The sequence below is a fragment of the Salminus brasiliensis genome, chromosome 3 (assembly GCF_030463535.1).
Source record: "Salminus brasiliensis chromosome 3, fSalBra1.hap2, whole genome shotgun sequence".
NCBI lineage: Eukaryota > Metazoa > Chordata > Actinopteri > Characiformes > Bryconidae > Salminus > Salminus brasiliensis.
The window spans coordinates 22,463,288-22,479,601 of record NC_132880.1 but is presented as its reverse complement, the minus strand read 5'-3'; the positions used below and the strand labels follow the sequence as shown (position 1 = coordinate 22,479,601).

Sequence of the window (16,314 nt, the reverse complement as noted above, 5' to 3'; positions counted from 1 at the left end):
CATCTGCGCCAGTGCTGCATGAGGGTTGCCTGTTATTTCGTCAGCGCTACAAAACGTTGGCTTTTGATGTGGTGAATTACACATGGCACTGTGTAAATATTCATTTAAACAATAAATAAATAATAAGCTAGCTCTGCAACTCGAATGTGCCAAAAGCTCTCCCTCAAATGCTACTTTAACAGCGAGTCTCATGAGTAGCTTGGTGAAAGCTGATTAATTCATGGCCATGGATTTCTAACAGTATTGTGATATCTGTAATAGCCCAGTGAAACGGGCAAAGCATTAAACTGACATAAGCAGTTTCTGTTTCATATATTAATGATGTGGGGCTTGACTCCCTGGCCCTGAGTCTTCTGGATATGGGTTAAGCCTACATTACGTTTCTAATGGAATATAAGCAGGTCTGTCCATCAAAATGAATTGCTCGTTTGTAAGGGCCACTAATCCTTACATTCCACACTTTCCTCACTGATGTGCACACACCTTCTATAGTGGATGAAAAATACTGAAAAATAAGAACGGAAGTAAGAAAGGAAAGATGTGTATCTATACTTTAAAGGTATACATATGTGTGTAAGGTTGTACGTATATATATAGATGTATATTACATACAAGAAATATACAAGAAGTTCTGGTCCCCAGAAGAGGGGTGGTGGTGTGGTTCTCGATGCTGTTAAAATCTAGTGATTATAGTTATTCATGACCTCACCTGAACTTCCACACTCCTCAACCCACACAGTCACTCCACTTATGTGGCATCTAACATTGTCTTATTGGCATTTTTAAAAAATGTGTTCCTTTACTAAATAAAAAAAGCTTACACCCACCCCCCCCATATTTGAGGTTTAAGATGAGGGACTGGGGGACAGTAGCAAACCCTGCAATATTCAGATAAATTATACATATTTTTAGACAACAATAACCAAAATTCTGATATTATGCTGAAATGGTTTACATGTTACATGATGAGTTACATTTTAGTGATCATTTTAGTGAACTGATGATATGAACCATATGTCTCAGGGACTGAAAGGGCACCAAATTAAAAACTGAAAACAGCTCCTTTAAACCAGGAATGCACCTAGTATAAAACATAGGGCTAAATAGTATAGATATTGGGACTACATTTGCCCATAATAGCATGAAGAACACATGCTGCATGTATTGGTGTAGGGTTACAGTGCAGTAAGCTGAATAAAATGCAGGTATTTTACCACAGTAGGCCATGGTCATCTCAAGAGTCTGCCCTCTGGAGGTAAATAAATATGCACTCAATATTAATATGACATTTCAATCTAATTCATCAATCATCTCTCTGAATACAGTTTTAATTTAAACAGTTAAATGCCTGCACCGATATGATTTCGACATCATCGTGCATCCCTAACATGAACCCTTCTTGGGGTCTGATTCCTAAAGTGTCTCTTGAGAAGCACCGATGTATAATTCTGTGGAGCCTCTAAGGCTTCTCTCCCCCACAACCCAGGGGAGTGTTTGAATCATCTTATCTTTTCATTACACTTGGGGGATTAGTGGCTCGTACAATAGCGCAATGATAGATAACAGAGGAAGGACAGGAGCGTTATGACCTGCAGCTGTGCTCCAATGTGAGCCGCATTAACACTACGGCTCTGTCTGTGACCTGCCATTATAACACCTGCTGTTTAATACTGTACATTAATTAGCTGTGGTCATTTTAAGCACTGCTGTGTGTTTCAGTGGCTTTAAAACAGTACTCTAAGCCCAAAAACAAATCAATAAACAGCTGTTTCTATTGTGTTCTCATGTGTTTTTTGGGCTTTACTAGTTTTCTATAATTTCGTTTAAATTATGGTAAATTATAGACGTGATATGCGTGAATAATGACATGATATGAATGCATATATTTAATTTGTGTATTAGACAGAACACCCAGTGATGACAAGTATACAACCTACAAATATATATAAAATAAAAACCCATTCTACAGGTCAATATACATGATATAAAAAAAACATATGCAGCTGTAATACACAGAGTCTCCTCCAGGGTGCGATATGCAGTGTTTAATGAAATTGTAATTGTCAGTTTGTCTCTGACTGGTCAGTAGGTGGCAGTAGACTGATGTGCTAATGTGTGTGTTATTGTGTGTTTTACAGCCACACCCACTCATCATCATGGGCACAGCTGTTTAAGACTGAGAGTGTTTGTGTGCTGCTCTACAGGTGAGTTTTCTCTCCCTCTCTCTCTCTCTTTCTCTCTCTCTCTTTCTCTCACACACACACACACACACACACACACACACACACACATCGATGCATATTAAAGACAATGATGGTTTGTGAGTGTGTGGTAGTGGTGTTATGGTGTTGAATGTGTTACAGGTCAGTGGTGTGACAGTGTGGAGTGTGTTATAGGTCAGTTGTGTGACAGTGTGGAGTGTGTTACAAGTCAAGTGGTGTAACAGTGTGGAGTGTGTTACGGGTAAAGTAGTGTAACTGTGGAGTGTGTTACAGGTCAAGTGGTATAACTGTGGAGTGTGTTACAGGTCAAGTGGTGTAACAGTGTGGAGTGTGTTATATGTCAGTAGAGTAACAGTGTGGAGTGTGTTATATGTCAGTGGTGTAACAGTGTGGAGTGTGTTATAGGTCAGTGGTGTAACAGTGTGAAGTGTGTTATATGTCAGTGGTGTAACAGTTTGGCGTGTGTTATATGTCAGTGGTCTAACAGTGTGGAGTGTGTTACGGGTCAAGTGGTGTAACTGTGGAGTGTGTTATGGGTCAAGTAGAGTAACAGTGTGGAGTGTGTTATATGTCAGGGGTCTAACAGTGTGGAGTGTGTTACGGGTCAAGTGGTGTAACTGTGGAGTGTGTTATGGGTCAAGTGGTGTAACAGTGTGGAGTGTGTTAGGGGTCAGTGGTGTAACAGTGTGGAGTGTGTTAGGGGTCAGTGGTGTAACAGTGTGAAGTGTGTTATAGGTCAGTGGTGTAACAGTGTGGAGTGTGTTACGGGTCAAGTGGTGTAACTGGAGTTAGTTATAGGTCAGTGGTGTAACAGTGTGGAGTGTGTTATAGGTCAGTGGTGTGACAGTGTGAAGTGTGTTATAGGTCAGTGGTGTAACAGTGTGGAGTGTGTTACGGGTCAAGTGGTGTAACAGTGTGGAGTGTGTTATAGGTCAGTGGTGTAACAGTGTGGAGTGTGTTATAGGTCAGTGGTGTAACAGTGTGGAGTGTGTTACAGGTCAAGTGGTGTAACAGTGTGGAGTGTGTTAGGGGTCAGTGGTGTAACAGTGTGGAGTGTGTTATAGGTCAGTGGTGTAACAGTATGGAGTGTGTTATATGTCAGTGGTGTAACAGTGTGGAGTGTGTTACAGGTCAAGTGGTATAACAGTGTGGAGTGTGTTATAGGTCAATGGTGTAACAGTGTGGAGTGTGTTATAGGTCAGTGGTGTAATAGGGTACAGTTTGTTACAGGTCAGTGGTGTATTAGGGTGCAGTTTGTTACAGGTCAGTGGTGTATTAGGATGCAGTTTGTTACAGGTCAGTGGTGTGATATGGTGCAGTTTGTTACAGGTCAGTGGTGTGATATGGTGCAGTTTGTTACAGGTCAGTGGTTTAATAGGGTACAGTTTGTTACAGGTCAGTGGTGTAATAGGGTGCAGTCTGTTACAGGTCAGTGGTGTAATAGGGTGCAGTTTGTTACAGGTCAGTGGTGTAATAGGGTGCAGTTTGTTACAGGTCAGTGGTGTGATATGGTGCAGTTTGTTACAGGTCAGTGGTTTAATAGGGTACAGTTTGTTACAGGTCAGTGGTGTGATATGGTGCAGTTTGTTACAGGTCAGTGGTGTAATAGGGTGCGGTTTGTTACAGGTCAGTGGTGTGATATGGTGCAGTTTGTTACAGGTCAGCAGTGTAATAGGGTGCAGTTTGTTACAGGTCAGCAGTGTAATAGGGTGCAGTTTGTTACAGGTCAGCAGTGTAATAGGGTACAGTTTGTTACAGGTCAGTGGTGTAATAGGGTGCAGTTTGTTACAGGTCAGCAGTGTAATAGGGTACAGTTTGTTACAGGTCAGTGGTGTGATATGGTGCAGTTTGTTACAGGTCAGTGGTTTAATAGGGTACAGTTTGTTACAGGTCAGTGGTGTAACAGTGTGGAGTGTGTTACAGGTCAAGTGGTATAACAGTGTGGAGTGTGTTATAGGTCAGTGGTGTAACAGTGTGGAGTGTGTTATAGGTCAGTGGTGTAATAGGGTACAGTTTGTTACAGGTCAGTGGTGTAATAGGGTGCAGTTTGTTACAGGTCAGTGGTGTGATATGGTGCAGTTTGTTACAGGTCAGTGGTGTGATATGGTGCAGTTTGTTACAGGTCAGTGGTGTGATATGGTGCAGTTTGTTACAGGTCAGTGGTGTAATAGGGTGCGGTTTGTTACAGGTCAGTGGTGTGATATGGTGCAGTTTGTTACAGGTCAGCAGTGTAATAGGGTGCAGTTTGTTACAGGTCAGCAGTGTAATAGGGTACAGTTTGTTACAGGTCAGTGGTGTAATAGGGTGCAGTTTGTTACAGGTCAGCAGTGTAATAGGGTACAGTTTGTTACAGGTCAGTGGTGTGATATGGTGCAGTTTGTTACAGGTCAGTGGTTTAATAGGGTACAGTTTGTTACAGGTCAGTGGTTTAATAGGGTGCAGTTTGTTACAGGTCAGTGGTGTGATATGGTGCAGTTTGTTACAGGTCAGTGGTTTAATAGGGTGCAGTTTGTTACAGGTCAGTGGTGTGATATGGTGCAGTTTGTTACAGGTCAGTGGTGTAATAAGGTACAGTTTGTTACAGGTCAGTGGTGTGATATGGTGCAGTTTGTTACAGGTCAGTGGTTTAATAGGGTACAGTTTGTTACAGGTCAGTGGTGTGATATGGTGCAGTTTGTTACAGGTCAGTGGTGTAATAGGGTGCAGTTTGTTACAGGTCAGTGGTGTGATATGGTGCAGTTTGTTACAGGTCAGCAGTGTAATAGGGTGCAGTTTGTTACAGGTCAGTGGTGTAATAGGGTGCAGTTTGTTACAGGTCAGCAGTGTAATAGGGTACAGTTTGTTACAGGTCAGTGGTGGGATATGGTGCAGTTTGTTACAGGTCAGTGGTTTAATAGGGTACAGTTTGTTACAGGTCAGTGGTGTAATAGGGTGCAGTTTGTTACAGGTCAGTGGTGTAATAGGGTACAGTTTGTTACAGGTCAGTGGTGTGATATGGTGCAGTTTGTTACAGGTCAGTGGTTTAATAGGGTACAGTTTGTTACAGGTCAGTGGTTTAATAGGGTGCAGTTTGTTACAGGTCAGTGGTGTGATATGGTGCAGTTTGTTACAGGTCAGTGGTGTAATAGGGTCCAGTTTGTTACAGGTCAGTGGTGTAATAGGGTACAGTTTGTTACAGGTCAGTGGTGTAATAGGGTGCAGTTTGTTACAGGTCAGCAGTGTAATAGGGTACAGTTTGTTACAGGTCAGTGGTGTGATATGGTGCAGTTTGTTACAGGTCAGTGGTTTAATAGGGTACAGTTTGTTACAGGTCAGTGGTGTGATATGGTGCAGTTTGTTACAGATCAGTGGTTTAATAGGGTGCAGTTTGTTACAGGTCAGTGGTGTAATAGGGTGCAGTTTGTTACAGGTCAGTGGTGTAATAGGGTGCAGTTTGTTACAGGTCAGTGGTGTGATATGGTGCAGTTTGTTACAGGTCAGTGGTTTAATAGGGTACAGTTTGTTACAGGTCAGTGTTTTAATAGGGTGCAGTTTGTTACAGGTCAGTGGTTTAATAGGGTGCAGTTTGTTACAGGTCAGTGGTGTGATATGGTGCAGTTTGTTACAGGTCAGTGGTGTAATAGGGTGCAGTTTGTTACAGGTCAGTGGTGTAATAGGGTGCAGTTTGTTACAGGTCAGTGGTTTAATTGGGTGCAGTTTGCTACAGGTCAGTGGTTTAATTGGGTGCAGTTTGCTACAGGTCAGTGGTGTAATAGGGTGCAGTTTGTTACAGGTCAGTGGTGTAATAGGGTGCAGTTTGTTACAGGTCAGTGGTGTAATAGGGTGCAGTTTGTTACAGGTCAGTGGTGTGATATGGTGCAGTTTGTTACAGGTCAGTGGTTTAATAGGGTACAGTTTGTTACAGGTCAGTGTTTTAATAGGGTGCAGTTTGTTACAGGTCAGTGGTTTAATAGGGTGCAGTTTGTTACAGGTCAGTGGTGTGATATGGTGCAGTTTGTTACAGGTCAGTGGTGTAATAGGGTGCAGTTTGTTACAGGTCAGTGGTGTAATAGGGTGCAGTTTGTTACAGGTCAGCAGTGTAATAGGGTACAGTTTGTTACAGGTCAGTGGTGGGATATGGTGCAGTTTGTTACAGGTCAGTGGTTTAATAGGGTACAGTTTGTTACAGGTCAGTGTTTTAATAGGGTGCAGTTTGTTACAGGTCAGTGGTTTAATAGGGTGCAGTTTGTTACAGGTCAGTGGTGTGATATGGTGCAGTTTGTTACAGGTCAGTGGTGTAATAGGGTGCAGTTTGTTACAGGTCAGTGGTGTAATAGGGTGCAGTTTGTTACAGGTCAGTGGTTTAATTGGGTGCAGTTTGCTACAGGTCAGTGGTTTAATTGGGTGCAGTTTGCTACAGGTCAGTGGTGTAATAGGGTGCAGTTTGTTACAGGTCAGTGGTGTAATAGGGTGCAGTTTGTTACAGGTCAGTGGTGTAATAGGGTGCAGTTTGTTACAGGTCAGTGGTGTGATATGGTGCAGTTTGTTACAGGTCAGTGGTTTAATAGGGTACAGTTTGTTACAGGTCAGTGTTTTAATAGGGTGCAGTTTGTTACAGGTCAGTGGTTTAATAGGGTGCAGTTTGTTACAGGTCAGTGGTGTGATATGGTGCAGTTTGTTACAGGTCAGTGGTGTAATAGGGTGCAGTTTGTTACAGGTCAGTGGTGTAATAGGGTGCAGTTTGTTACAGGTCAGTGGTTTAATTGGGTGCAGTTTGCTACAGGTCAGTGGTTTAATTGGGTGCAGTTTGCTACAGGTCAGTGGTGTAATAGGGTGCAGTTTGTTACAGGTCAGTGGTTTAATAGGGTGCAGTTTGTTGAAGGTCAGCGGTGTGATATGGTGCAGTTTGTTACAGGTCAGCAGTGTAATAGGGTGCAGTTTGTTACAGGTCAGTGGTGTGATATGGTGCAGTTTGTTACAGGTCAGCAGTGTAATAGGGTGCAGTTTGTTACAGGTCAGTGGTTTAATAGGGTGCAGTTTGTTACAGGTCAGTGGTGTAATAGGGTGCAGTTTGTTACAGGTCAGTGGTGTAATAGGGTGCAGTTTGTTACAGGTCAGTGGTGTAATAGGGTGCAGTTTGTTACAGGTCAGTGGTTTAATATGGTGCAGTTTGTTACAGGTCAGCAGTGTAATAGGGTGCAGCATATACATTTCTTTGTTAGAATTCTAACAGCTAATGTAAAGTTTTACTTTTGCCAGTGAAGTAGAATCTCTGTCCTGACCTTACCTGTCATACATCAACCACATAATCTTTTCTGTATGGACAGCCAGGATTTTTTTTTATATCTGCCCATTTCTGTGGCCAGACTGCGGTCACAGCCTGTCAGGAGCTCCTTTTTCAATTCATGCCTTCTTTTTAGGGCCTAATAGCATTCTAGTTTACTCTCTCTTTCTCTCCCTCTCCCTCTCTGTCCACAACGAAACCCCAGTCTCACAAAGTGTCACTAATAATCCACTCAAGAGGCCTTTTCAGCCAGTGTTCACATGTGTGTGTGTGTGTGCACATCTGAATTATATGCTTTATCCCATCTCTCCAAGCCAGAAATTTTCTTGCCAAAGCTTTTCAAAGTTGCTGAAACATTTTATTAATGTTTCAAGATGAATCTCTTACTGAAAAAACCCCACCAAATCCATAAACAGTTCTGATGAACAACTACTAGTGCATCTAAAAAAGTATTTTTTGTTCATAATTGAACAAATATTCATAATTGTCAAATATTTCACATTCATTACATGTAAAGTTACCATGCATCAATCAGTCTAATTCAGCATATGTAACCACAGTCATGGGACTGACTTGACAGTTGTCCAGAATAAGATCATGGACACCCTTTACAAGGAAACTCCTTAGAGAATATATGGAGTGTTGTCAAGAGGAAGATGAGGAACACCCCACCCAGCAATACAGATGAGCTGAAGGCCACTATCAAAGCAATTTGGGCTTAATTAGCATCTCAGCAGTGCCACAAGCCGATTGCCCCCATGCCCCCAGCATTGATGTAGTAATTAGTCATAAACGAGCTCCAACCAAGTATTGAGTGTATGATTGAACATACACTGTAAACAGAACACTGTGAAATGTACGGCAACCTGCTGGCAGTAATTAGCTAGTGAGTTGCTGTAGTAAATTTCACTGGATGCATATTATACATTTAATCACAGTACCTATGAAATATTGTCATTTTTATCACATTACTGTAACCGTTATTACAACCAAAACTATCACAGCACTGTATTAGCTATCTCATTTTTTTACAGCAAATATTAGACTTCCTTAAAAGGCTACTGCATTCATTTTAACACTGTAAATTAATAACAGTCAAATATTGATATACTGTAAAATGAAGATAATTGTCAGCCGGGACTGTCGGGACAATTCCGAGCCGCCGAGGACTTCCTCCTCGTTTGGTTCATGTTTGGTTCATTGTGTCGGTTCAGTGTCTTGTTTCATGTTCATGTGTTTCACCTGAGGCTGGGGGTACTTAAGGAGCTACGACGCTGAGCTCCTGGCCGAGAATCGCTAGTTTGGAACCTTGAGGTAGCCCAAGAGGTTCCCGATTCGGCTCACGGTGCGTTTAGGCCAGCTTCGGCTCTTCATCCATGTTCTCGAGCAGGCCACCATTCAGCGAGATATACCAACAACTCTCGCTCCAGCTCGGCAACCCACTTCCATGCAGCAGCTCCAGGTTGGGTCGCCTTGCCACTCTTGCCTAGTAGCTGATCCCCCAGCTAAACCCCCAGTCTCAGGTCTGTTTGTTTTCGCCCTCTGGTTTGTCACGTTTGTGCTGTGTTCACTTTATGCCCTGTAGCTGCTGCTTTCTTTGCTTTGTTTGGCCCCCTTGTGTGTTCATGAGTTGTGTTAATACATTACTTGCATTGAATCCATCTCTGCAAGTGTTCATCCCTCTGTGTCTGGCCTAACCCGCCATGACAATAATCAATCATTTATTGTAATATTTTCAACATTTATTTAAAAAAAAACATAGATATTCACAAGAGAAAAATAAGGGGCAAGGTTTTACCAAATAGTGCTAGCTAGCTTTACATGCGGGCACACATAGAAACGTTTATCCAGTAATAAATGTCATGCGATAACAAAATCTATCAGAATTTCATGTACAAATATTAGGAAAGGTGCATGGATTATTACTCAAACTGCTGAGAACAAATCTTGCTCAAAAATGAACATATTGTGATTTACAGGACAATAGACAATATGACTGTAGAAATGACCTGCCACTGAATTTGACCATGGCGCTTTACATATCCACAGTAATCTGGTGTATTCAACCTCTACAGTAAGAATGTGTTCATTATACAGTAGTAATGCTGCGAAAACCACAGATATTTGTTACAGTGTTACATTTCTGTGCATTGTACATCAGGTATTCTAAATATATGAGAGACTGGATTTCTGGATATGTCACTTTTTACGTAAAATAAATATATAGTTATGACCATTTACCTTTTTGAATTAAATTATGAAAAAAAAATGTACCTTTTCACAATATATTTTTTTTAGATTCACTAGTATACATGAGTGTAATACACTAAAAGCAATGTTCTCTGTTATCAAATGATTTGGTAAGCACTTAGTAAAGGTAAGAAAGTATAAATATGAATAGAAATAATAAAATTAAGAATGATCACTGAAGAAATGAAAACAAATACATCCTAATTTTTTTACTTTTACCAAAACCAGCTCCAGTAGAAAGAATAGATTTATTATGGACAGAAAGTAAAGCAGCGTTCTGTCTGTGGGCTGGAGTCAAACGGCAACATAGACAACGGCTACCTTTGCAAAACCATGTCTACGGTCGCCATCCTCTGATCTGATTAGGTGTGTGTAGTACCATCCAGGGTCGCAGCTTGGCCTTATGCTGCGTTCCATGCGTGCCTGACCTGGGTTAGCCTTTAGTTTTTGGGGGTTTTGTTGGTGTTGTACCGAACGCACCTTTTGCCTTGTTGTTGTTGTGTAAATCTAACACTGTGAGGTGGCGTCATTTGAGTGATTCACTGATGCCCACACACTGGGGACCACTATGTGCATTCCGCTGTTTGCCCATCACATGCTGTTTGTCCCAGGTGGTCTCCTGAGCTGGGCCGTGGAATCCTCCCGATCCTCCTGATGGCCGTTCCATCTCTGCCTGTTTTAGATAGTAGCCTGGCTTTAAAGTGCTGCACTGCTGGTGCAGCGTGTTATCAAAGCCCAGATAAGCAAAATCCTGATGTTTCTATTTTTCGTTGCTCATCCATATGCTAGTGTTTATACAGGGTATTTTCCCGTGATCTGATCTAGTTCATGTTGTAATTGGCTCTCTGTTTTTTTTTTCTGCAGTTTCACATGCAGATGATGACTCAGACCAGAGCCCTCCTGACTACACAGTCAGGCCCAAAATACACGACATTGGTGAGTGTATACACACATACACACATTCATAAACACTCACCATATATCACATTTCCACCAACCCATGCATATGTTTCCTTTTGGACATACATTAAACATCATGTACACCACTGAATGTACACACACACACACACACAGACACTACACCTGCAGCTTTTTTCCATTTCTCCAGCTCCTGTGGTCAACCATGGTTTTCCACAGCAGATGGAAAAACTCTATGAACTGTCCTGTGAGTCGACCGTATTGTATATAATAACAAATGGTTACATAAACACTTCCATTCTCTCTGTTTCTTTCTCTCTCTCTCTCTCTCTCTCTCTCTCTCTCTCGCTCAGTTTCTTTCTCTGACTGACTGTCTCTCTGGCTCACTCTTTCTCTTATGTTCTCCATCTCTATCTCAACCTCACTCTCTCATTCTAATTGATCTTACTTTCTCTAGCTCTGTTGCCTCTGTCTCTGTGAGTTGTTCTCTCTCTCTCTCTCTCTCTCTCTCTCTCCCTCTCTCTCTCAGTAAAAAGCCTCTTCCTAGAACTGGGTAGTAGTTCCTGCTGCTGGTGGGCGGGTGATTGTTGCTGTTGTTTAGTTTCCGCTGGCTGTTACAGCATCACAAGCCTCCAGTTCACACAAGGACCACAGGAAACACCGCTACACCCCCCCACCCCTTTCAGTCGTACACACTGCCCTCAAGCAAATGGCATGGCATAACGCCGCTTAGCATTCTGGGAAGTCATAGGGCACCTTGCCTCTCTGTCTGAATGCTCCGTGCTGACACCCACAAACAAAACAACCAGTACCATCTCCCTACTACCATCCCCGGACTCCCAAAAGCACTTTAGCTATGTGTGTATCTGTGTGTTAACTGCTTCACATATCCATATATGACCACTCTAAGTGCTTGTATAACCTGAGTGACCCTGTTTTGCCCTCTGTCCTGCCCCCCCCCCCATCTCCCCCTTCAGCAAGTCAAATGATCCAAACTTCATACACACTGTCATTTCACACAACAGCCTCAGAGAACGTCTATTAAACATAATTGTCAGAGAGGATTTGAGTCATTCGTCTGGCCCATTAACAACCATATCAACATAACTCACTGCGTGTGCCACAGATTCATGGGATTTACGCTGATCGAATCTATCTTTTCATTCTTTGATCGTTCTTTTTTTCACGTCATGTGACAAGTATTCAACAAATGCCTTTACGATCTTCACTCCGTTTATTCCAAAAGATGTTATGAACAGCTCACAGCAGCTGCGGTACACTGTGCTGGATTTCTCAAGACAAACACAGTGATGAATACCGAGGGATGCGTGCCAGATAAAATCACTTAATTCCCCCTGCCTGGCTAGAATAATTTAGCGTCTGTTTTCCAGCAGATGTCCTTGCGGGGGTATATTTCCTGGCTGCGTTGTTAGGAACACACCTCCTCACTTCACCTTGCTGGCGTACAGTAGGCCAACTGTGCACTACTCTTGGCCCTGGAGGGCTGAGGTCCAGCACAGTTTGGTGATTTCCCTGCTCAAACCCATCTGATCCAAGTCATTAGTTCATTGCCAGGCTTAGTGGATGTGTTTGGAACCTCTGACCTGTGCTGGACTCTGGCCCGCTGCCCGTGCTCGTGCTGTAGGCCATAGGTTGAGTTAGGTACAGTTTCTATTCTCCTCAAATGCTAAATGAAATCAGTAGTCAGGTTCTTGTCACAGAGCTTGTCTTGGTTGGATTTTTGGAATTTTTGGAGTGGTGGATCACTCTCAACCTAGCCTCAACACAGAGGTTTTTACTAAATCCAGCAACACAGCTACAATGGCATGCAAATGTTTGGGCACCCCTGGTCAAAAAAACAACTTTCTAGAGAGGAGATTCACTTAGAGTAAACAAAAATGATCTGTTTTCCAAAAGTCATAAAGTTAAAATGACAACACTATGAAATATTGGAATTTCTTCCCCCTGGGCCTCCCCTACAGTCAGGAGGGGTAATTTGTGCTTTGAGCCACCACTAAAGGACATTTTTTTTGGCAAGCTGGGAGATACAGAAGCGTTGCTGAAAGTAAAAGTAGCATGGACACTGCGGTGATGCAGTAATATTACTGAACTTTACATGAATATGAATATGACAGTCCTCGTTAGTGCTGTGCTTCCCGCTTCATCTCTGTAACATGATTCTCCCTATTACAGTTCAGTGGAGCGTCACAATGGTTTGGAAATTGATGTTTTAAGGTTAAAATGCTGTATAATGTTGCTTCAACATTTTAAAGAAGAATTTTTTTGTTCCTAATTTTTTGTTCCATGACCCATGGTGATTCATCTCACTTCCACTTACTTCAACAATCAAGGGCAAACCAAATGAGATTTCTGAGGTTTAAATAAGACAGGCACTTTCAGAAAGCTCTCTAATGATGTTCTAATAATTTTTTAGCTGATTCACATTTTAGGAATTTTTAGGAATTTTAGGAATAAATGTGGGGGGTCTCTGCATTTTTTACATTTCTTCAGCTCCATCTCTCCTTATTGTTCAAATAAGGATGAAATGTCCATATGGTCAAAATATGGTAAAAAAAAAATGATTGAATGATACAAATGATTCTATTGGGTGCCCTTACTTTTTCACATGACTGTATATGAGTGTTATTCTTGGTCTTGGTCAAGAATGTGTGATGGACCAGAGCAGGTAAGAACCAGTCCAGCTGGATTCTTACACAGCAGAGACGACAATAACAACATTCCTTTGGACGCCACTGTGACAGATCTGTGACAGCCGGGACTGTTTGTCTTTGTCTGTTCTTAATAATTATTCTTACATATTACTAATCATGATGTCATGTTATGATTTGTGTAGCGCTCTTTCCGTGCTTAACACATGAAATTATGACATTGGCGATGGAACCTGTTGGGACACAGAGCCGAAGACGATGACTGCAACTGAAACCCTAAAAGCAAAGATAACAGCATGTGTTCGAAATATGAATGTCCTTAAAATACTGTATCAACTGTATTAACGCCTTACCGACCCTCTTCTCTTGTCCTATCTGTAAGAGGCATGCCTTTTAAAGCTATGTTAATGTCTCTCTCTCTTTCTCTCTCTTTCCCCTATCTTTCACAGTCCGTTTTCCGTGTTTCTCTTCCACCGTTTTTCTCCTCTGTTCTCTCTTCCTCTATTATGCGGTTATGTAGATAAGCGCTCGTCTCTCGTGCTCCGCTATCGCTTTTATCATAACCAGAAACCCTACCGTGTCTGAGCCAGTAATAATACCAGGAATGAAGGGATTTCTAACTAATGCGTTTTATCTTCCTTATATTTCAAAGGCAGCCGTAAGGACAACAGAAGACCGATTGCTGTGGCTTTCTAGGATGCGATAACATTATTCAGAATGGAAAATGTAGAAGTGTTTATGTGCCCCCTTGTGCACTTCTCCCTTCTGCCTATCTTTGATTTGTTAGATAAAATATGTTCCATGTATTTATCCTCTCTCTCTCTCTCTCTCTCTCTCTTTGTGTCCCTCTCTCTCTGTGCCTCAGATGAGTTTAACCCCAAGATTCCCAAGCTGGAGAAGAGCATCAGCGGCAGCAGTCCATCCAGAGACCGACTGTTGATCACCGTGGCAACATTGCTCCTAGCGACCCTCCTCATCTCCTAGCAACTGTCCCCAGTTGTGACATTGCTGGAGCCAACACTGGGATCAAGCCCAAGTGAGAGATCAGAGCTTAGCGAAAATTAGTAGTACAACTTTGATAGGGAACCTATTAACTGTAGAGACCTACCACCCAAACAGTGGCCTTTGGCACCGAGAGTTGAACATGTACCGAAATGAATGGAACCGAAATGCCGGCGCTTGGATGAATGAACTTTCTGAACTTTGCCTTTTTTTTTGACAAAATACCTACTCTGTCTTCTCCCTAAGATATAGAGGGGAGCAGGAAGACCTTGAATGGAACTTGGAAGCCTTTCACCCCCCCCCCCAGCTGTTCAGACCTGAAAGCTACATGTGGATTGTAGAAGGTTCTATGGAGCTCATGCTGCTTGTACAGTTGTCCGACTGTTGAACTTACTGCAGCTTGCCAAGTTTTGCTGAAGGGCAAAATAGCTACATCCCTTGCAGGACGGTCAAGCTGACAGCGAGTGACCTTTTCAATTGGAAAGGACATACATGAGAGCATAAGTGTAAGTTGGAACAAATTCCTTCAGCAGCACAGTGTGAAGGTGGCCGTCAAAAGCTGGTCTAAGGTCAGTATAATGACGTCGAAGTTCATGGACCTTCTAAAGTACAGACGAAGGTCCGACGCACTGGTCTTGGATCGGCAGCCCGAGGTCCATCTTGGGTCACATTACCATCCTTACGTGGCATGTTTGACCGGAAGCATTCCACTGTCTGCAATACCCTCTGTCCACCAGTCCTTCCGAATCACACTTCAGAGGAGCTTTTCAGAACGAGTCTTATGAGACTTATCAATAACTAAACCGACTTCTCTCAGGGTGATTTCCTGGGATGTTTCGGCATCCCGGAAATGCCCCTGTGATCGGCCTGTGCCTGAGAAGGTATGTTACTGTTTAGTGTAGCGAGCATTTTGTAAAAGCGCGCAAGTCGTAAAAAAACAAAACAAAACTGCAGTTCACCGTTTTATATCGTAGAATTGCAGCACGAATTCCTTTTTACTGTACAGCTCACATTTAGCCAAATTGCTTTGTTTGCATATCATTGGTGCTTTATTTATTAACCTACAGTATTTATTTCCGGTTTGGTGAGGGGTCGTTTCTTTCAGAGGTTCTGAAGGCAACTAATTTTGCCAAATACCAAAATATTTTGTTTGTTTGTTTGTTTGTTTGTTTTTGCTGTGTTTGATTTCCTTTCTTTCAGGTCTCATACATGGAAATGTGCCAGCTACTTCAGCTCATCTTTGTGAAACTTCATCAAGTCAGACTGAGAGAAAAAAAAATGAATAAAAATAATTTAAAAAAGGAGAAGTAAATCAAACGTCTTTAGTACAGTTCATACATGTAGGAAATGCTCTCCAGCAAAAGGCGTAGGGTTGGTGTTAGAGGAACAAAAGGAAAAAAGAGCTTTGCTCATATTGCTGCACTACCAGTCTGACATCCTACAACTTCAAGAGCGCTTCAAGCGCGTGTTTATATGTGTGTGTGTGTGTGTGTACGTATGTACGTGTGTTACGAGTGTGCACTTTACGGCGGATGAGTGCGTCTGAGTGAGTCTGCACATTTTAGCATTTTCGTATTTGTTTAGGTACACGTTTGTAGGTTTTCAATATGCAAGTGTGGGTGTGTGAGACAGCGGAAGAGTCTTCGGGGTGGGGTGGTGGGGAGGCGATACTGAAAGCATTTATCGTTGGAGACAACAGTACCAGTTGTGTTTTACTTTTGAGTAGAATGACTAAAAACATGTCAAGAAATCATGGATGATAATGAGAATGAAATTGACAATAAACCATTCTTCTTTTAAGTGCCTTGCGTCTTTTTTCAGTCAGAACCCACGGTCCGTTTCCACCACCTTCATTTCCTGCGGTGCTGGGTTGTATCAGTGAGTAAAAAGCACCGCAGCACTGGTTTTGCTGATTGCATGATGATACAGCTATCAGGGATGTCTGTTTGTTAGTTTTGTTAGTAGTCCCCTGATCCAATCCAAGTACTTT

General features: G+C 42.3%; 1 protein-coding gene across 1 annotated transcript in view; it reads left to right on the top strand.

Moving 5' to 3' along the window:
- The window catches only part of efna3a (ephrin-A3a), a 146,795-nt gene extending 130,719 nt beyond the window's left edge, over positions 1 to 16,076 (top strand). The window contains exons 3-5 of the mRNA XM_072675607.1: positions 2,139 to 2,204; positions 10,600 to 10,671; positions 14,188 to 16,076. Coding sequence (XP_072531708.1) covers positions 2,139 to 2,204; positions 10,600 to 10,671; positions 14,188 to 14,306 — 257 coding nt within the window. The 3' untranslated portion in view covers positions 14,307 to 16,076. The remainder of the gene's footprint in view (positions 1 to 2,138; positions 2,205 to 10,599; positions 10,672 to 14,187) is intronic.
- Positions 16,077 to 16,314: the final 238 nt, after the last annotated feature.